Source organism: Pan paniscus, chromosome 2, assembly GCF_029289425.2.
Source record: "Pan paniscus chromosome 2, NHGRI_mPanPan1-v2.0_pri, whole genome shotgun sequence".
NCBI lineage: Eukaryota > Metazoa > Chordata > Mammalia > Primates > Hominidae > Pan > Pan paniscus.
In genome coordinates this window covers 27,115,184-27,137,355 of record NC_085926.1, presented here as the reverse complement: position 1 = coordinate 27,137,355, position 22,172 = coordinate 27,115,184, and the positions used below count along the sequence as shown (strand labels likewise).

The 22,172-nt window shown below is 37.9% G+C and overlaps 1 protein-coding gene across 19 annotated transcripts in view; it reads left to right on the top strand.

The window, feature by feature from the left end:
* The window catches only part of NEK10 (NIMA related kinase 10), a 257,967-nt gene that overhangs the window by 178,914 nt on the left and 56,881 nt on the right, over window positions 1–22,172 (top strand). For 16 of the 19 annotated variants that reach the window (XM_055109578.3, XM_055109577.3, XM_055109574.3 and 13 more), the window contains 3 exons: window positions 12,935–13,118; window positions 13,214–13,300; window positions 15,850–15,904. In XM_055109578.3, coding sequence (XP_054965553.1) covers window positions 12,935–13,118; window positions 13,214–13,300; window positions 15,850–15,904 — 326 coding nt within the window. Of the gene's footprint in view, window positions 1–12,934; window positions 13,119–13,213; window positions 13,301–14,255; window positions 14,762–15,849; window positions 15,905–22,172 lie in introns of those variants that run through there. The other 3 variants (XM_057301631.2, XM_057301632.2, XM_057301634.1) reach the window with 1 other exon arrangement.

The following is a 22,172-nucleotide window of genomic DNA, read 5'->3' as shown; positions in this document are numbered from 1 at the left end:
GATGGAGTCTCACTCTGTCGCCCAGGCTGGAGTGCAGTGGCGCGATCTCAGCTCACTGCAAGCTCTGCCTCACTATGGGCTAATTATTTCTTATTGTACATACCTGCTTTTTAATGTTTTTTACCCCCCAGTGTTTTCCATTACACTCCTCTGTCCTGGTTTCTGTCTTCTCTCTTTGAATACTCTTCCTCATTTTCTCTTCCATCCCTGGCCTTTTAACTTTAAAGGTTCTGCCTCTCTTATGCTTCCCTTGGTTTCCATCTAGTCCCATGGTGTTTCATTTCATATGAATTTGGGTAAAAATTGGTGTGCAAGATGGAAACTTTATTTTCTATATTTATATATCATTTTGTTTTGAACCCCTGTTTGTGCTGGTAGCAGAAAATGGTAGTAGTAGTCAGGATCAATTATGTCGGTCTCTTTTGATCTAAAAGTTTCTTTACCATCCCAAGGGTTCTCTTCTCCATGTCCTCCTCTGAAGATGGCAACAGAGTACAGGAGAAAGCTTAAGCATCCCCATGTCGATGAGAGAGGGGCAGGGGCTCTGGTCTTCTTCTGTTGGCCCCTGCTGAACTTAGATGACATGAACCCTGTGATTTTGGGATGCTGACCTCTGTCCTTATTAAATGTTTATGGCATCTGTAACTCATGGCCTCTTTTATCATCATGGTTTAAACCCAAGGAATTACCCATGATGCCCCAACTCTCCCCTTGGGGTTACTATTTTTGATCCTCTGAGGCTTGATTGTGACTTTCTTGGCATTCTTAGTTTAAGCAGCCTACTCTGTGGCCCTCAGTACAGTGATGGCCAAGTGAACTCACCTGCCAGCCCCAGAGCTGTCTTCTACATTGGCACAAGACACATGGGGGCTTTGGATTCCCATCCATACCACACACAGCCCATGGGGAACTCACTGGCACTAGGGGACCCTATCTCAGCCCCATCAGCTCCAGTGCCTTCTTCATCCTTTTCTATTCTTCTGTCCCAGGTGCCTACAATTCAATTATTCATTCAACAAGTATTTACTGAGTGCCTAATGGGTGTCAGGCACTATGTGTACAAAGTATACCACAGTGAGCAAAATAGACAAGGCCTCTGCTCTCATGGGCCTTATATATATAGTGTTATGATGATCATGAAGCTTCTTCAAAGCTCCTGGTCTTTTCTGTCTGTGCCCCAGTTTCCCCCTCAAACTCTCCGTGTATCTCCATCAACAGCCCAACTCTAATCCCAAGGTTCACATCTGCTGGAGTGGATGTGAGAAGGAAAAACAAGGAGGCTTGCACTTGCTCTTTCATTTTCTCTTCCTTCTGGCAGGCTCTTATTTTGGGTTCCAGAAGAAATTTCCAGTTCCCACCTTTCTGCCAGAAGCTACCCTTGCATCTATTATATCCTTCTTTTTCTCCAGGTATTCTTTTCCCCTGTCTTCTCCTGGGTCTATAAATCTCAGCCTCATAAACTGGTCTTAATAGTAGAAGAAAAGAACTCTGGAGAAGTGCACAAAATTTTCTGCGAAGGCAAAATATGTTGGGATGTATTTCGCAACATAATTTCCACACCCATTTGCTGGAGATCACCAAAGCTGCCTGTCTGATCTCAGTCTCTCTGTGTGCCAGACCTATATTTTGAACCGAACATTCACCTGCATGTCTAACAGGTACTTATGCTCGGCAAGTCCACAGTGAATGGATTCTCCTCCCTTGATCAGCCATGTTCTGTCTCCTCATATCACCTTAATTGTAACCTTGACATCTTCAATTCACTCTCTCTGAAATCCTGTATTCATTTTGTTAGCAAGCTCTACTAATTCTGTCTTTGAAATGTCTGACAAATCCATCTTATCCTTTCAGTTCTCATTCTCATTATCTTGCATTGTATCATTGCAAGATCCAACTTTCTTGTCTCTAGTTTTTTCCTTACTTCTACCAAGTGATTCAGTCAGTATATCACCTCTGCACTGTCCACTAGGGGCCATTAAGGAGAATGTGTGTACTGGGGGTGGGGTGGTATAATTGTTGTTTATCACTGTTAGCAGCCAGGGATGCTGATATGTCATATACATTGACAGTCCTGCACAAAATGTGAGAAACAGAACCAGCAGTAGATACATATTCAGATATTTATTGCAAGGAACTGGCTTACATGATTGTGGGGACTGATGAGGCAAGTGCAAAATCCATAGGGATGGTTGGCAGGAGGAGCAGGCTGGAAATCTTGGTCATGGGCTGAAGCTGTTGTCCACAGGCTGAATCTCTTCCTCATCTCAGAGATGCCTCAGCTCCACTTTGGAGACCTGCCACCTGATTAAATCAGTTCCATCCAGATTATCAGGGATCATCTCCCTCCCTTAGCCATCTTCCACATTCCTACCCAAACTATTTTCCAAAAAAAAATCTGATCTTGGTAAATTGTTTCATGCTTATGACAATAAGTAAATGCTCATGTAGTGAGTCCTAAAAATTTTCTCTAAGCTTTTGGTGAATCTAAAAAAAGATTCCTATGACAATTTGATATTGCCAGAGTCAAAATATGGCATACATAAGTGTCATCTTAAATTCTATCTACTTTGGAGGAGCAGGCTGGTAGAGCAATTATTAGCAAATATTATTTTTTAAATTCACAAACCATTCATAACTTCACTTCTTTGTTATAAAATTCTTATTGTAGTTTTCTAATCTATGATTTTTAGCAGACATTGACAGATACTGATATTTTTCATAAATTCTCAGATGTCTTTAAAGTTGAGCATATAAGAATTGAACAGATATGTAAGCATCTAGATTCTCATTTTTTTAATGCAAATTTTAAAAATGTGCTATTTATTTATCTGGGTTGCTTTATTTTTATTATACCATATGTCATTTACAATTGCTGAGCACACCACTAAAGGCATGTGTCTGCAATCCTCTGCTAGGAGATTAAATTAAGCCATGTAGAAAATGATGTATTTTTAAAGGACAATATTTTTGTGAACATCTTTGCTTTTATTGTCTGGTTAATTGTTGACTGAATTTCTCCCAAGGCTGTGAAAATGCTACAAGTAATGATGTAGGAAGAGAAATATCAGGAAAAACCATGACTTGTTTTGGAAATGTTCTATGCTCATTATGTTATATGAAAATAAAGCAATGCCTTATAGGCTTCCTCACAAATACAGACACAATTCTCACATCCACACTACAATTCTCTCTTTTTTATTGACATATAATTTACATGTAGTAAAATGTACACATCTTTAGGTGCCTAGTTCAGTGGCTTTTGGCACATGTGTAACCTCCACCCCAAACAAGAGTCAGAACATTTATCTCACCTCAGAATGTTCCCTTAAGCCTCTTTCTATACAATTCTCTGCCCCAGGATGTAGACTGGTGATTTCTGTCACTATAAATTACTTTGCCTGTTGTTTGACTTCATTTAAATCAAACACATGTTCTCTTTAGTGGCTGGCTTTTTTTCCATGACAAAATATCTATGAGATTCACCCACGTGGTGTGTATTAGTAATTTGTTCATATTGCTAGGCAGTGTTAAATTATATGACTACACCGTAGTTTGTTTATCTGTCCTGTTGATGAACACTTATGTTTTCTCCAGATTTGGAATTTCTTAACACTGTTGAAAACCTATTTACAAAAAGACCCATACAAAAATGTTTATAACTTTTTTCTCTTAGATAAAGACCTAGAAATAGAGTTTCAGGGTTATAGGTAGTTGTTTAACTGTTTAACTGTTAAAGAAAGCACCAAATAGTTCTTCAAAATTGTACTGTTTAACACTTTCAGAAGCAGTATATGAGAGTTCTAGACGTTCCACATCCTTGCCACTATTTGGTATTGTCAGTCTTTCCGATTTTAGCCTTTGAGGTGTAATGATACTTCTTTCTGGTTTTAGTTTGCATTTTCCTGATGATCAATGAGGTTGAGCATATTTATGTTTGATATTAGCTATTTATATATCTTTGTGTATGTGTATGTGTTAAATATCTGTTCAAATCTTTCGCCTGTGATTTTATTGGATTACTTGTCTGTTTTTGTTGATTTGTAGGAGTTCTTTATATATGCCAGATAATCAGCCTATTGTCAAACATATGTATTGCAAACACTTTGTATAGTCTATGGCTTGCCTGTTTTTTTTAATTAATGGCATTTTTTGGATAAACAGAAAATTTTAATTTTGATGAAGACTTATTCATGTAATTGTTTGTGGTGGTCAGTGTTTTTTGCCTCTTTGTAATGAAATTGTTGCCTACCCCAAGGTTGCAAAAATAAGATTCTTTATATTTTTGTAAATGTTTTAGACCTATGATCCCTTTTGATTTAATTTTGTGTATAGAATAATGAGGAGATTGACTTTTTTTTTTTTTTTTTTTTTGGTCATTTGGGTATCCAGTTTTTCCAGCATCACTTCTTTAAATGTCTAGTCTTTTCCCATGGATTTTGCTAAGCATCTTTATTGAAAATTGCCTGACAATATATATGTAGATCTACTTACTTTTTTCTTTTTTGTTTATAAATATTTTTAAATTTTAAATTTTAAAGTTTTAATTATTTTGGGTACATAATAATTGTACATTTTTATGGTGTACATGTGAAATTTTGATACAAGAATAAAATGTTTAATGATCAAATCCAGGTAATTGGGGTATCAGCCACCTCCAACATTTATCATTTGTTTAGGTTAGAAACATTCCAATCGCATTCATTTAGTTATTTTAAATATACAATAAATTATTGTTAGCTATAGCCACCCTGTTTTGCTACCAAACACTAAATCTTATTCCTTTTATCTTACTGTATTTTTGTACCCAACCATTCCTTTTTTATCCCCCCTCTCCTCTCCTCTTCCCAGCCTCTGGTAACCATTATTCCACTCTTTATCTCCATGAATTCGATACTTTTTAGCTCCCACGTATAAGTAGGAACATTTTGTATTTCTCTTTCTGTGCCTGGCTTATTTCACTTAACATAATGTCTTTCAGTTCCACCCATGTTGTTGAAAATGACAAGAGTTCATTCTTTTTTATGACTGAAAAATTTCCCATTTCTTTATCAATTCATCTGTTGATGAGTACTTAGGTTGATTCCAAATCTTGGCCATTGTGAATAGTGCTATAATAAAAATGAGCATGCAGATATCTCTTCAACATACTTATTTCTTTTCTTGTGTATAAATACCTAGCAATGGGATTGCTGGATCATATGGTATTTCTACTTTTAGTTTTTAAAGGAAACTCCATACTATTCATTATAGTGGCTGTACTAATTTACATTCCCACCAACAGTCTGCAAGGGTTCCCCTTTCTTGCAGGTCTATTTCTGAACTCTATTCTGTTCCATGGATTATATGTCTCTTCTTAGACCAATACCACACCGTTTTGATTTTTGTAGCTTTTAAAAAATGTTTTAATTTTAATTGGCAAAAAATTATATATATTGTATACAACATGATGTTTTGAATATATATATGTGGAATGGCTTAACTGAGTTAATTAACATATGCATTACCACACATATACTTTACCACATAACATATGCATTACCACACAGTATAATTTTTGTGGTGAGAACACTTAAAATCCAATCTCAGTATTTTTCAAGAATACAATATATTGTTATTAAGTATAGTCATCATGCTGTGCAATAGATCTCTTGAACTTGTCCTCCCATCTCACCGAAACTCTGTATCTTTTGATATTGTAGCTTTTTAATAAGTCTCAAAACAAGCCCTGTAAGTCCTCCAACTTTGTTGTTCTTTGTCAAATTTGATTTGGGTATTCTAGGTCTGTTGTATTTCCTTATTAATTTTAGAATAAGTTTGTCAATTTCGTCAAAAAATCATACCTACAATTTTTATTTTTACCCCTTGTTTTAACATGGAGAATCTTGGCAATATTTTAAAAAATCAATCTTTTATTTTACTTATTCAACAAAATTTATTAAGCATTTATTCTTTCCTGGGACCTATTCTAGTATTCTCCTGATACAGTAGTGAACCAAACAGCCACAGACTCCCTCCTTCATAGTGAGAGAAGACAAATAATAGATAAATAAAGCTATATTTAAGTACTATGAACAAAAATAAAAGAAGGCAAGGTAATAGAAAGTGATTGTAGACACAGGGAGACAGGCTATTTTAAATAGGGATGTCAGTGAAGGGCTTTATAATTACATGGCATTTGGGCAGAGACCTGAATACAGTTGACCTTTAAACAATGTGGGTTTGAACTGCATGAATCCACTTATACCTGAATTTTCTTCTGCCTTTGCCACTCCTGAGGCAGCAAAACCAACCCCTCCTCTTCGTCTTCCTCGTCTTCAGCCTACCCAATGTGAAGATGACAAAGATGAAGACCTTTATGATGATCCACTTCCACTTAATGAATAGTAAATATAGTTTCTCTTCTTTGTGATTTTCTTAATAACAAGCTAGAGGAAAGAAAATGTTATTAAGAAAATCACAAGGAAGATAAACTATATTTACCATATGACATATCAAGTATGTATTAATTGTTTATGTTATTGGTAAGCTTCTAGTAAGCAGTAGGCTATTAGTAGATAAGTTTTTAGAAAGTTTAAAAGTTATACATAGATTTTTGACTGCATGGAGTATTGGTGCCCCTCACTCCCATGTTGTTCAAGGGTCAACTGTACATTAAAGGGATGAGCTCTGCAAATATCTGAAGGCACAACATTGGTAGCAGAAGGAGTAGCATGCCCAAAGATCCTGAGGTAGGAGTGAGCCTGCCAAGCTCGGGGAACAGCAAGGAGGCCTGTGTGTCCAGAGTGCGGTGAAGCAGGGAGAGACAGTTGGACATGCAGGTGCCATAGTCCCTGGCATGCACTTGAGTAATATGAGTTCTGAGCAAGCCAAGGTGGCACCACTAGGCTTTAAAATGATATAGGTGGCCGCTGAGTAGGAATAAACCACTGGGAGCCAAGAATGAAATCAGGGAAATTGGTTAAGAAGAGATTGCAGTGGGCCAAGCAAAAGACAATGGTGACTCTTTTTCTTGACTTTTAATTCTTTCTCTACTGGCAATTAATCAGTTTGGAATTTTGACAACATGTGCAAAATGTGCAGTTTAACAAGAACTAGACCTTTCCTTATGTAACTCTGTGTTAAAAATGAAACAGTCAATGAGGTTCTAATTTGTGTGTTTCATTCCTGTTGATAACCACTCATTTCTAATTCCATACTCTTTAATTCCTTAAGCATTGGTAAATTTCAATGACATTGTTTTTTTGAGAAACAAAAAATTTCTTAAAACTTGCCCACTTGATTGTTCTGTGTACATTGTTCCTTCCCTTCCCTTCCCTTCCCTTCCCTTCCCCTCCTCTCCCCTCCCCTCCCCTCCCCTTCCCTTGTCTTTCTTTTTTGAGATACAGTCTCACTCTGTCACCCAGGATGGAGTGCAGTGGTGTGATCTTGGCTCACTGCAACCTCCACCTCCCATGTTCAAGTGATTCTCCTGCCTTCGCCTCCTCAATAGCTGGGATTATAGGCACCCACCACCATGCCTGTCTAATTTTTATATTTTTAGTAGAGATGGGGTTTCACTATTTGGCCAGGCTGGTCTCAAACTCCTGACCTCAAATGATCGGTCCACTTTTGGCCTCCCAAAGTGCTGGGATTAAAGGCATGAGCCACCATGCCTGGCCCATTGTTTCTTTCTTTTTTTCTTTTTTTTCTTGAGACAGAGTCTTGCTCTGTTGCCCAGGCTGGAGTGCAGTAGTATGATCTCAGCTCACTGCAACCTCCGCCTCCCAGATTTAAGCAATTCTCGTGCTTCAGCCTTGCGAGTACCTGGGATTACAGGTGCCTGCCACCATGTCTGGCTAATTTTTGTATTTTTAGTAGAGACCAGGTTTCACCTTGTTGGCCAGACTGGTCTCAAACTCCTGACCTCAGGTGATCTGTCTGCCTCAGCCTCCTGAAGTGCTAGGATTACAGGTGTGAACCACCACGCCCAGCCCCCATTGTTTCTTTTAAATGTTAAATAGAATTACCTGATCCTGGCCTCATTTGAAATGCTTTTAAATATATTGGTATATACATTTAGTTCTATTGGCATGTTAGTCTGCTGTCTTGGAAAAACATGGTGGTCAATATTGTTGTGATGGACCAGATCTTCTGTATTCTTAACAAATGATAATTTCAGATTATGACATTGTTTTCCTTCTCCTCTTTGTATTATTCCTTCTAGAAAACCTGTATTTGAGTTAAAAGTGATAGAAAATCCATTCATTTCTGATACAGTACTAGGTTAGTTATGGGATAACAGTGAAACATTTTTAACCATAATAAATTTGATACTGGAGTTTTAGGTTGAATTGTAATGACCAATTTATTCCCTAATTTATTTAATTTAATCACAGCTCATTAATATGTAATAGTGCTTTTAAGAAGTTCTAATTAAGATAGTATAATAATGAGATCATAACTATGTCATGACAGTAAAATTTGTAGCTTTGTGTAAATATTTAATAAGTTCAAAATAAATAAGATCCAACCTAAAGAGAATATTTTCTTTATTATATAATCCATATAAATTGGTTATTTTTAGGGCCCCAAAACACCAGTTTTTCTGGTTTAGATTTAACTATTGCTCTCTTAACTGTATGTAGAGAATGGGAGAAGGGAAATTCTTCAAGATTCCCTGATGAAAATAGACGATGTTACCATCCAAACCATTTTGGGAAAGCTGGACACAGTGGTGTGCCTCTGTATTTCCAGCTACTCAGAAGACAGAGGCAGGATGATCCCTTAAACCTGGAGGTTCAAGAACAGCCTGGGCAACATAGTGAGAACCTATTTCTAAAAAACAAACAAAAACTAACTTTCAGGATCAAAGATTAAAGATTTCCATCTACCACTGGGTAGGGGGTGGGACCAGGCTCCAGGCTTATTCCATCAGCCCACCTCTCTGATGTGGCAAAGCCAAGTCTTCCATAGGGAAGCCTGGAGAAAAGGTTCCTATCTCACCACTACAGTGAGCAGTTCACTCAGCTATGGTCTAGTCCACAAGGTTCCTTAATCATCTGACCACACTGGCTGATTTTTAAAAATATACCTTAAAATGTAGGGACTAAGTTTATTTACAATAGTATGCAGTCAATGGCCTGTCTCCTAGTTTGAATTTTCTTTGTGCAATCATCCATGAAAAGCATAGAATGCGGTGCCACTGATAAAAGATCACCTCAGCTGGATGAATTTCTAGCACCTGGTAGCGCTAAATTGAGATATTTAAGGGTACAGTTTATTAACAAAACAGATGGAAGAAACTGGGTAAAAATATACCTAATAGAATATGAATATTTCAGAACACAAATAAATAGTGCATTTTTTAGAGTTCTAAAGTAAAGCATCTATAGGATATAGCTGTTGTTATGCTTTATATTTATTTCTTGATTTTCTTTCTCTCCTAAAACTTTCTGGCAATTTTAAAAATTGCACTGATTTTAATAAAATAGATGCCCTTAATTTTCCTACTGTAGCAGTTAATTTGGGTAATGTCAGTCTGTTACTGTTAGAATTGCTATTCAACTGAAAATGTATTATGATCTGCTGCACACATAAAAATATTACATTATAATGCGCAAAACCGAGCTAAACATAATTGTGCCTATACTAGCGTGGTGACAGGAAGCATCTTCTATAATGGTGCTGATTTCCATATCAGTGATAATTTTATTGTCTGATTTGCATTGTATTCTCCTTGCTGCCGTATTGATATCCGGAATGTGTCTATCCAGTCCTAGGATAGATGCATGCAGATGCCAAAAAAGCTAGTTAACTCCCTCTCCTACTCCTTGAAAAATCTTAGTAATTAGAAAGTGAAAAAGATTATAGCAGCCAAATTCTGTCTCCAAAAACTTTGTCTTTTTTCTTGCCTAAATCCCTTTAATAGGTTAATGTACTTGCTGGATGTGTCTTCTGAGGACAACTTAATGGCTCAACTATTTATTGAGCCTTTGCTATGTGTAAGGCATTGTGCAAAGCACTAAAGGATTTAAAATGGACTAAAGTGCCCCCAGTTCTTCAAGGAACAATTTTATAAAGAGTTGGATACTCAAATACTCACAGTGAAAAACTCCAGAAATCACAGTAGGGAAAATGTGTGGCATATGGTTTATGGCAAGGTCAAAAATTATATCAATTTTTTTTTTAAGCAAAAACTGCTGCAAGGGATTGTTATAGAAATATAATTTTTTTTTTTTTTGAGACAAGAGTCTTGCTCTGTCACCCAGGCTGGAGTGCAGTGGCACAATCTCGGCTCACTGCAAGCTCCGCCTCCTGGGATCATGCCATTCTCCTCCTTCACCCTCCCGAGTAGCTGGGACTACAGGCGCCCACCACCATACCCGGCTAATTTTTTTGTATTTTTTAGTAGAGACAGGGTTTCACTGTGTTAGCCAGGATGATCTTGATCTCCTGACCTCGTGATCCACCTGCCTCAGCCTCCCAAAGTGCTGGAATTGCAGGAGTGAGCCACCATGCCTGGCCTAGAAATACAAATTTTAAACCCAAACTATCCATCTATATTATCATATTTTTATGCATACAGAGTCTGAAAAAGCATCTCTCTCAGATTGTAAATTCCCCTTTATCAGAATTTATGCAAACAGTCAATTACCCATGGATGAAATTTTGGCAGTTACAAGTGACTATTGATTTATGACCCAATTGGTTCTTGGGTTTTGATTGCAAGTCCAGCATCCTTAAGTCTCGAATTGCCTTTTTCAGCGGGGACTCCAGCTTCTCCTGACTCTTCATTTGTTCAAAGAAAAATGTTTTCCTCTGATGTTTTATCCATGCCTGTTCTTAAGAGACACAAAGCCTTTGTTAAAGTTTTACTAGTTTTAGGGATATTTGAATTCCAGCATCTTAATTGCATCGACAGAATAAAAAGTTTTCTCAATTCAAAAATTCTCCTTCATCTTTTTTCAACCTTGGTAATGTTGACACATCTTGGGTGTAAAGTCCTGAAAAGGTTGCAGATGCCAGCTGTGGTCTTCAGGATAGGGTAGAAGATGATTTACTTAGAATAAAAAAGGTCATAAGAAGGAAAAGGCCTTGAATTGGGTTTTTACTTCTGTGTAAATTTCTAATGACTTCAGTTGAGGATAGTTAGAGGAAGAAGGGTTTTGTGGTTTGGGACGAAGAAAAGAGGTAGGCATGGAAGAAGTTGAGTTGGTTTTGCAATAAAGTTTTGAGCCTTAGAAAGAGCTCCTGGATTTGGTATCAGGGGCTGAGTGTGGCAGAGCTGAGGCTGGACTTAGAAGCCCCATACTAGCCTTAGGCATTGGAAAAATTTCTGAGTAGCATATATCTTTTGCCAGAGAGCGGCCAAAGCATTTCCTATCTCAGCTTGTAAGTTAGCCAACCAGGGTGGACCTCAGAAGCAGAAATTACCAACTCAGAGTCATAAAACAGCCTTTGAACCTTGGATGTACTAATTATGGAAAATCAAAGTTAAAATACTTCTTCACCTGCAAATTAACTTCAACAAAACAAGGAGCTTGGTGAAACTTTGAAGCATCACTGAAAAGAATCTCAGGGAAAAGAAATAAACAGCAGTTGATCAGACAGTTTGCAATGCACAAATGTTTTTTATATTTTAAAAATCTTTTCATCTTACCTATAGAACATAAATATATGAAAGCTTTTAGAGGTTTATTTCTGATTCTAGTTATCCCTAAGATCTTAGGTTTTCTTCATCTGCAAATTCTATTATTATGGAGTTTTTAGAAACCTGTGCCTTGGAGCTGTGTCATTTTACTGTAGGAAAAAAATAAAATACACATAAATCTGAAATAAATAAGGCTGTCTCTGAAATGAGCATCATTGGAGCCTTTTTAGTCAAGAAGTGCTAGGTAATTTGTGACTAAATCATCTTGGACACAATTCATAGAGGGAATTCTTTCCCCTTCAATAAATGCACCTTTTTCTTTCTTCTCACACTCTCTGCCTGTTATCCTTTCCTCCATCATGGCCTTTCTTTGTCTTTTTGTCTACCTGATCTGTAGCTTTACTTTGCCAGCACTGTTTAGCCCCACGGCCTAAAAAGGCTCTTCACGCTTGCTGCAAATAGTCCCATACAATGAACATCTTAGGAGTTGCTTGGGTAAAGAAACAAGTGGTACTTTTTTACTGATTCATAGTCATTCCTTCCGCACGGTCTTTCTCTTAGAAAAATGAAAACTTCCAGCATCAGTGGCATTAATTAATTAATTTTTATTGACCCTTGAGACATAATTTTTGCAGTTTCTAATACTATTATTTAGGGAAATGTGGAATTACACAACCAGATTGATGACTTTGTAGTGCTATCATAATGGAAATGCATCCATCCGTTTTGGAGGATTCAGGAGGACCCTGTGGCTAGTTCTGCAGAGAGTGTTCAAGCCAGGCAGTAGTGTAGAGTCCCAAATGGTTTGTAAGTTCTGTTCTCTGTAGCTCTTCTCTTTTTGGAAAACCTTGCCTCTCACTCTCCATGGCCTGGCTTTGTCTGCTACTAATTTTCCTGGAGTTTTGAAGAGAATAAGCCTTACTTATTTGCTGTGGTACTGAGAGCATTTGATAGCAAATGTTTTTGAAAAAACTTAAGGGAGAGAAATTTCTCCTAAATTAATATAGTCTATTTCTTAGAAGTACATATTTCCCCCCGCTACTGGGTTATATGGGCCTTTTCTACTGAGCACTCTTGCCACTTCCATCCTTTTTGATCCAATGTAGCTTATAGACCTGCATCTTTTTGTATTTATGGACTGAATAGATTCTGTAACAGGTGTATAGGTGGAACTACTGATGCCTCTTCTGCGTCAAACATTTATATTGGTATTTGAAGCAGTTAATATATGTTCTAACAAGATTTAGGTTCTATAGAAGAAAGGATAGAGAAAGAGGCTATGAAAAACTGAATTTCTCTTTCCAGGAGACCTTTGAGAAGGCAAGTTTGAGTAGCAGCAGCAGTGGAGCAGCCAGCCTGAAAAGTGAACTTTCAGAAAGCGCAGACCTGCCCCCTGAAGGCTTCCAGGCCTCCTATGGTAAAGACGAAGACAGGGCCTGTGACGAAATCCTGTCAGATGATAACTTCAACCTGGAAAATACTGAGAAAGGTACTGCTAGTGGCAGTGTGTCAACATGAATGTATTCTGGACTCCTTCCTGTTTCAAGACTCATTTGCTTTTTTATTGTTTTTATTAATGTGCAGATACATATTCAGAGGTAGATGATGAATTGGACATTTCGGATAACTCCAGCAGCTCCAGTTCAAGCCCTCTGAAAGAATCTACATTCAGTAAGCTTTCTGTTATCAATTTGCTGTTTGTGGGATTCCGGAAGACAGTGGTTTGGAAATCATACTTGAGTCAAGCAAATATCACCATATACATAACCCAGTGGTTTGTTTTTCAGGTGCAGTGCTAATTAGGACAGATGTGTCTGTCTCTCTGACAGAGCTCAAAGGTTAGCCAGCACAGTGGTTTTATATTTTCTCAGCTGTCAAATGAATAGTTTTACTATTTCTACCAGCAATTGCAGGTTCTAACTAGAGAGTCAAGATATCTAACTTGGAGACAGCCAAATAACCACAGGAGTAATGGACATGACCTTTTATGAGTCTGTTGGTTAGATGAATTTAAAGCCTGCAGAAGAAATTGGTCCTGGTATAGACTAATTTTTGTGCAATTTTATTTATATAAATCTAAAGGGATGTGTTACATTTAAAACAATAAAATAAAAGAAATTTTTTTAGAGTTATTAAAAATATGACATATAAATTCTGTCCATAATGTTAATCTTGACTCTTAATTTAAAACAGTAAAGAAAATAGTCATACTGGGATATGGGAAAGAAAAGGAAAAGGTATATTTAGATAAAGTTTAAAGATTATAAAGAGAGATAGAATCAAATACATGGAACCAACCTGAAACTTAAAGAGAAGTTAAAATAGAAAATGAAGAGAAACAATTTTTTTAAAAAAGAGTAAGTTGATAAAATATTAAAAACCATAGATAGAAATATTCTGAAATAAATTAAGTGAAAATAATTCTCTCTCCTCAGTGACTATACTATGAAAATCTCATAAAAGAACATTTAAAATAGCTTCTCTAAGGATCAAAGTAGAACCCTAAGGATTTAGCTACATTCCTTGTCCTTTCCAAACTTAATTGGTCCATTGAAATGATGATTAGATGTTCCATATTTTCTGGGACAACCCCAGTTTTCAATATTCTGTCCTATTTTCTCTGTAGATCCCTGCCTTCTACGTGTATTAATTTGTGATTGGGAAAACATGAAACTCATATGGGAAAAATATTTATGCATATAAACATATATAACAAATTCCAGAAGAAGTTTCTTACTGACTGTTTTGAGATAAGTTCAGTGTTCTATATACCTGGCAGCAATGGTGGGAGGGTTAGTGGGGAGGTAGGAAAGAGATGCTTGACCCTTAAATTTGCATATGGTAACTTGGCAAGGATGGTTGTGACATTTTATTGCATGACATTTTATTGTGTTTTGTTAGATATTAATAACAGGGTTGTTTTTGTTTGTTTAGCACATTTGCTTTAGAGAAAAAGCCCTTAAACAAACCTGACAAATAAATAACAATTTGTAACATATTTTAGTTCATGCTTTCATAATCAAAGACAATTTTTACAGTATGTACAATTGCTCAGGTAACAGAAATTCAGCATTGTTTTTTTGTTGTTGTTATTGTGGTTTGCCATGAATAAAGCCATGTTTGTTTCTTGAATGTTGTTTGACTGCTTTCATGCTACAATGGCAGCAGAATTCAGTTGTGACATAGTATGGCTTGCAAAGCCTAGAATATTTCCTACCTACCGTTTACAGAGATAAGTTTGACTTTAGAACAATATGAGAGTGTTTATAGACAAAGCCATTCATGGAATATATATATTCTTTATTATTTTGAATTTTATAAAAAATTTAAAATTTTTTCTGATATATAATATTTGTACCTATTTATGGATACTTGTGATATTTTGATATATGCATAGAATGTGTAGTCATTAAATTACACATTGTATGGGTAATTCAGATATTGATCACCTCAAACATTTATCATTTATTTGTGTTGGAAACATTTCAAATCTCCCCTTCTAGCTATTTTTAAATATTTAAACATTTTCTTTATCCATTCATCTGCTGAGGGATACTTAGTTTGATTTCATATCCTGGTGGTTGTGAGTAGTGCTGCAATAAACACGAGAGCAGAGATATCTTTTTGATATACTAACTTCCCTTCTTTTGGATATATACCAGTAGTGGGATTGCTGGATCATATAGAAGTTCTATTTTTAGTTTTTTGAAGAGAAACTTTATTTATTTATGTATTTTAAGTTTTTTTTTTTTTTTTTTTTGAGACGGGGTCTCGCTCTGTCACCAGGCTGGAGTGCAGTGGCACGATCTTAGCTCACTGCAACCTCCGCCTCCTGGGTTCAAGCGATTCTCCTGCCTTAGCCTCCCGAGTAGCTGGGACTACAGGCATGCTCCACCACACCCAGCTAATTTTTGTACTTTTTAGTAGGGACGGGGTTTCATGTTGGCCAGGAAGGTCTCGCTCTCTTGACCTCATGATTCATCTACCTCGGCCTCACAAAGTGCTGGGATTACAGGTGTGAGCCACCACACCCGGCCGAGATCCTTTATACTGTTTTCCATAATGGCTACACTATTTTACAGTCCCACGAACAGTGTATGAGTTCCCTTTTCTCTGCATCTTCACCAGTATTTGTTGTTCAGTATTGTTTTATTAAAACATAAAAAATAAAAGATTTGCAGAGGAAATAATGTAAAGTTATTTCTATTTTCTTGTCTCAGACATTTTAAAGAGAAGTTTTAGTGCTTCAGGAGGAGAAAGACAATCCCAAACAAGGTAGGTGCAAATTGAACTCCTAGAAATATTTTTTGATTTTGCAGAGCTGAGTAATAACTCAGCTGAATTGAAACCTGATAGCCAGAAGTTTCCATGTGCCTGCGGAAACAGAAGGAGTTAGAGCTTACTTGCCCAGAACTGTTTATAGTTCATCAAGTAGCATACTGAAACAGGTACTGATCTTGGACCTGGGTCTTAGTCTAGCTCTGCCTTTTTCTAGCTTTGTGACCTTGAGCAAATCAGTTAGCCTCTCTGAGCTCAAGGGTGGGCCGGCGGGGTAGGGCAGCTGTGCTCCATGAGGTCATCTGGAGCCCTGGTCTTATAGCTTGTTCTTCCATATCCCCAGGGTATAGGTTTCATCTTTTTGACCAATATGACTTATGAGACCGCATCCTACCTCCAAGCCAGCAAGAAGAAGAAAGGGGAAGTAGAGACACCCCTCTTCCTTTTAAGGATATGACCGAGATGTTATGCTCATCACTTCTGTTCACATACCATTGGCCAGAACTTCCTCATATGAGCACAGCTAGTTGCAAGGGATGGTGAAATATGTTTGAGAGACTGTCTTTTAAAAGCAAAGCAAAATTGTTATTTTGGGACAGCTAGCTGTGTCAGTGACAGTTGTTTCTTAGAGTAGGGACTGAAACAAAACTATTAGATTGAGCCTTCTGCAAGTTCTCCTGACCTTCACTGGCACTGGGTGAGATTAGAGGGAGCAGAACCTTGATTACAATGTTCCAGAGGCAGAGATAGGAGGCATTTAAGAAGTTGAGAAATAAGCTGGGAGAATGAGCTGGTGGGGAGTGTTTGATGGAAAAGGACCTCCTAGAATCAGGATGAACTCAGGGCATTTGGGACAGAGGAAGGAGAAGAGACCAATGGAGAGGAGAGATTAGAGAGGAAAAGAGATAACTGACAGTATACAGTTGCATCATAGACCAGAGCCAGAGGAGTGGGCCTGAAAAAGATGAGTGGCAACGCCTTCTTTGTGTCTGGAGAAAGGGAGGTGAAGATAAAATTAAGCTAGAGAAATAGAGAAAGGCAGATTAAGGAAGAAATATACTTTACGGTTTCTGTATATTATTATTATTATTATTGAGATAGAATCTTGCTCTGTCGCCCAGGCTGGAGTGCAGTGGCGTGATCACTGCAACCTCTGCCTTCCAGGTTCAAGTGATTCTCCTGCCTCCGCCTCCCAAGTAGCTGAGATTACAGGCATCTGCCACCATACCTGGCTAATTTTTGTATTTTTAGGAGAGATTGGGTTTCACCATGTTGGCCAGGCTGGTATCGAACTCCTGACCTCAGGTGATCCACCCACCTTAGCCTCCCAAAGTGCTGGGATTACAGGCATTCGCCACTGTGCCCAGCCAGTTTCTATGTATTAGTTGATATTCTAGGCCAATATTCTAGACAGCTGAGAGGACTGTCTAGATTTGAGGAGTATATTCAGCTAGGAGCAGCCAATGTTGAGATGAGAACTGGGAAGAGAATGGTGGAAGGACTGCCAGACTGCTCTGAGGCTGGGGCACCTGTTGAGGTTGGGCCACATGTAAGTGGTGATGCCAGGCAGGGCTCTTCAGAGCTGTGGGATGACCCCCACTCAGGAGGTGGCAGCATCTGTGTGACAAAAGGCTAAGGCTGCGATGTGCTATAGCAGGCAGGGCTTTTTGGATACAAGCAAAGGAGCCTGACTTTAGCTAACTTATGTGACAGGGGGTTCTTTAGAAGTCATTGTGGGGCTTGTGTAATTTAGACTCTGGAGGATCAAGCTTGGGAAGGCATAGGAGCCAGTTCAGTCCCTGAAGTCTATAAAGGAGACATTTTTGGGAGGCTTATAAGGGCACAAGAACTCTGGGATAAATGAACTCCCAGCTTGTTTATTCCATTCTCATGTCACCTTTCTTAGGATTCAAAATCCTGAGAGAGAGAGAGAGCCAGATTGGCCTGGCTGGGATCAGGTTCCTGTTTACTGCCTTGAGGAGAGCTGAGATCCTTGACTAGTCCATCAGGGGTGCTTGCTGAAGGGAGCAGGTGTTAGTGCTGGGAAGCCTCAATGGAACCACCTGGATCTACCTCTGGGTTTGAGGGTGCTGGGAATCACATAACATAAATGAAGTTCAGAAGAACCTGCTCAGCAAATTCCTGGGGGATTCAGTTAGGTGACAAAGGAAGGTTTCTATAGACAAATCCTTTTCTTGTTTAGTCAAAGATGCATCACTGGTACATTTATCTTCAAATGAAGATCAGGAGGAGTTAGGGTGGAGCCTTTTAATTTCCTAACTTTTTTTCCAGTGTTTCTGGGAATAAAAACCCAAGGAAAACTTATCAACAGGGTGAATGATCTATCAGAAAGATATTTGATAAAACCCTGTAAGACCTCATGACGTTCTTTAGTGGGCCAAAGTGCAGAGGAGTCATGGTCAGAAGTAATGGGGAGGGCAGGGGGAAGAAAAGTACTCCAAAATGCCAAAGAGAACCACAATGGGTGTTTGTGGGGACTGGAGATCTGAGTTAGAAGATCTTCCAAAGGATCTTTAGGGCTTGCTAGTACCCAACATTCCTCATTCCTCACTTACTGACTTTCTATTGTTAACAAAGCAAGTATTTTAGTTCAAAAGTAAATTATGATATATGATGTACTCCCAATTAAGTGAGTTTTATATTAAAATGAAAATTTCCAATCAGATGAATGTAGGTATCTTGGCCCTGTCAAAAATAATTCTACTATTTTTTGAAAGGATCCATGGAAAATTGTCTTATTTGCAGAAATCCGGTTGATGTCCACCCCTTCAAAAACAAACAACAACCCCACATGGTCTATATCTTTTAGAGCTTGAGATGGCTTTTAAAAAGCTAGTCATTAACTAAATACTTTATAACAAATTGGATAAGCTAGAATCAGCAGAAAGGCAAGGTTTAATCTGAAGGTCATTGAAACAGGGGTATAGAACAAGCTTTAACTTGGGGTTATGACCAAGTCAACAGATGGATATGGAAAGTGGCCCATACATTGAAGTTGATGTTTTGGAAAGTATGTTCCAAGGTGAACAGGACCTGACCTAAAGCAACATTTGTAAAATTGTGCCATGAAATGTGGTAATACAGCGTGACATGCCACCAGGGAACACAGGTTTGTTTGAGCTTTGTTTAAGACAAGCTCTCTTCCTTCAGGGAGCTCACAGCAAAATGGAAAGACAAGGGCCGACTTCAGAAGAAAATAAATGATAAAAGACAGCCTTTGATTTATGCCAAATAAGAGGAGAGAAAATTAATAACTTTTGACTCCCTCCCAGGTAATCCCTGGGGCTTCTCTGAATTAAAAGGAGACAATCCCAAAATGTATTTATAATTCTTTAAAGAACGTTAAATAGAGCTAAAGTTATTTGCAATCTAATTTGTTTAAGATTTTCCTGGGTTTCTTTGTTTATTAATGTGAAATGTGAACCCATCCTGCAAAATATTTAGAAGCTAAATAAGAAGTTTGAATATAAAAGAAGATAGCAAAGCTACATAATAGAATAAAAATAAATTGAAAATCAAGCCTGTAGAGGGTTTTCTTTCTTTCTTTTTTTTTTTTTCCTATTCTGTGACATGTATAAAATGGTATAACAATTTCAAGGAGACCCTAGGCAGCTCTCCCACGTGGGGACCCTTACTGACTCTTTAAAAAGGCCCAATGAGAGAAGTCACAGGGAAGTACATACCTGTTCTGACCACAGCCTCCAAAATATAGAAGTCAGACGTGGCCCTGGCTAAATATTAATAGTACCAAGAGAAAGCTTAAGCATAAACTCATAACTTTGGTCAGATATCAGACATCAGGAGCCAGATTTAAACCAATTGCTTGCGGAAAAACTAACGTAACTCCCTAATAACTTAGGATATGCTTTTGGGCAAATGAGCCAGACAAATGGATAAAACATGAGCAAATGGAACTAGGAGGGATAGCCCCTGCCTGCTCAGAAAAGTTTTGAAGTCTCAAGGCTGGAGAATAATATTAGAACTGGAAGGCACCTGGGAATCCAAGCCATCATCAGTTGATAAAACTTTTTTTAAGGAATATAGTTAATGGCAAGATCAAGAGAGGAATAAGCCCCAATTTCTTTGAAATTTCCAACTTTAATCATTTTCAAACTTGATATGAAATCTTTTATGTCTATTACTATTTGCTAGGAAGGCATTAAGAATGGGCTTGACTTTTACCAGTTTTTATGCGAGTTTCATAGGCTGACCTAGTATATACACATTGAGGATTCTAATCCAGCAAGTCATAGCATGTTATTTCAACTTATAAATAAAATACTCTGTATAGTGGAACTTGATAATGCTCACTGGGGCTTCAGCCTCTTTATCACATATTCTCAGGTCCTAGTAAAATTTAGTCATTGTTTTATGACCATCTTAAGAACCTTCATTCATTTGTTTAATTGATGGATATTTATTACTGTGCGCCAGGCCTGCGCCAAACTATGCCTAATTCATCTTTGCATTCTCCAGGGCACAGTGTATTGCACATAGGTACCAACCTACAGATGCTTGTTAATTAATAGATGAATGACTGTTATCTCAGTGTAAATTCTTTATCTCATTACCAAGGACTGAAATCTTGCCTACTGACAGCCTTTGCCATAGCCACAGCTTAAGGCACATTTTTTTTTTTTAAAGGATCCTGTTGCTCCAGCAACCAGATTTCTCCACGTCTGCTTGCCTTCTGTCACCAAGGCAACAGGGTGTAGTTGGCAGGCTGGTTTGAGACACTAGATGTTTGTGGTATCAGAGATGCCTGTGGTTCACAACTTTTTTGATTCATCAGTGTATGCATAATTGTATTTGGCAGTGTGCTCCTAAGTCTAAATCTTTTTTTTTTTTGAGACAGAGTTTTGCTCTTTCACCCAGGCTGGAGTGCAGTGGTGCCATCTCAGCTCACTGCAACCTCGGCCCGCTGGGTTCCAGCGGTTCTCCTGCCCCAGCCTCCCTAGTAGCTGGGATTATAGGCTCCTGCCACCACACCCAGCTAATTTTTGTATTTTTAGTAGAGATGGGATTTCACCATGTTGACCAGGCTTTTCTCGAACTCTTGACTTCAGGTGATCCACCCGCCCGGGCCTCCCAAAGTGGTAGGATTGCAGGCATAAGCCACCGTGCCAGGCCTTTCTAAGTCTTTATATGTAAAGATGATTGTGGATGTTTGTGACAATTCAGCATCGTATTTGTGACTGGAAAGACCTCGTGTATTTTCAGGACCTGTGGATCTTGCCTCTTAAAAGCGGAAGTCTTGCTTATTTTTACTTGTAGCTCTTCTCCCTCCATCTTTTTCATAATCTGTATCTGGTTTTACTTTGGTTGAATAAATACTGCATGATTACTCCTTGCTAGAATCAACCTGGCCCATCTGCTAATGTCTCACTCCAGCAGCCTTAAAACAAACACACAAACAAAAAAACACATAGTAAGACCACTTTGTTTCTTTTCTGTGATAGTTCTATACTTTCCTGGTTTATTGCTCATTTGTTTCTAGCTGTTATTGGAGTAGGAGGGGATAGCCACAGGAGCATTATACTACTTTGTTGTCATGATACCAACTCTATTAACATTATAGATAAATAGGAGAACTCAAAGCTACATAATGTTGCTTATTCACACAGGACATATTTATGAATGTCACTGCCTGAAAGAGACCTTCAGCTATAAAATGCTCATTAGCTCACATGGTGTGGTTGCAGTAGTTTCGGAAGGCATTACCTTACTATTGTAAGCCAAACCTCTCATTTCATAAGGTTTAATTATTTTTATCAATATCAAATAGCATTGATACTTTTCACAATTGAATTAAATGATGGAATACACTTATAATGTATTTGAATATGTTTTCTTTGTTCAGATACATATTTCAAGGAATTCTTATGAGAGATGATATTCTAGGGCTTCATCTTCTTCTTGGCCAGGACTCTGCTGGCAAAATTATTATCCAAATAATTCACCTTGCTCTTGACTTAATTCAGTGAAAAGTCTATTTAAAAAATTACGATGCTAATTCCTAGATTATTCACTTTATCTGTTAGTGTTTTGGGGTGGAAATTGTAGGCTAACACTCATTTTCAGCACTTCAGTTTCTCTTTTGCCTTATTAATTCCAGATGAGGTCACACTAGGTCTGAAGAGAGCTGGAAGGGATGGCCTTTTAGAATTCTTTCAGCCTTCTATTTTTCTGAAATTCTTCCGTTGGCCTGAAGTGCTGTTGGTCAATGCCCATTTCAAAATTTTCA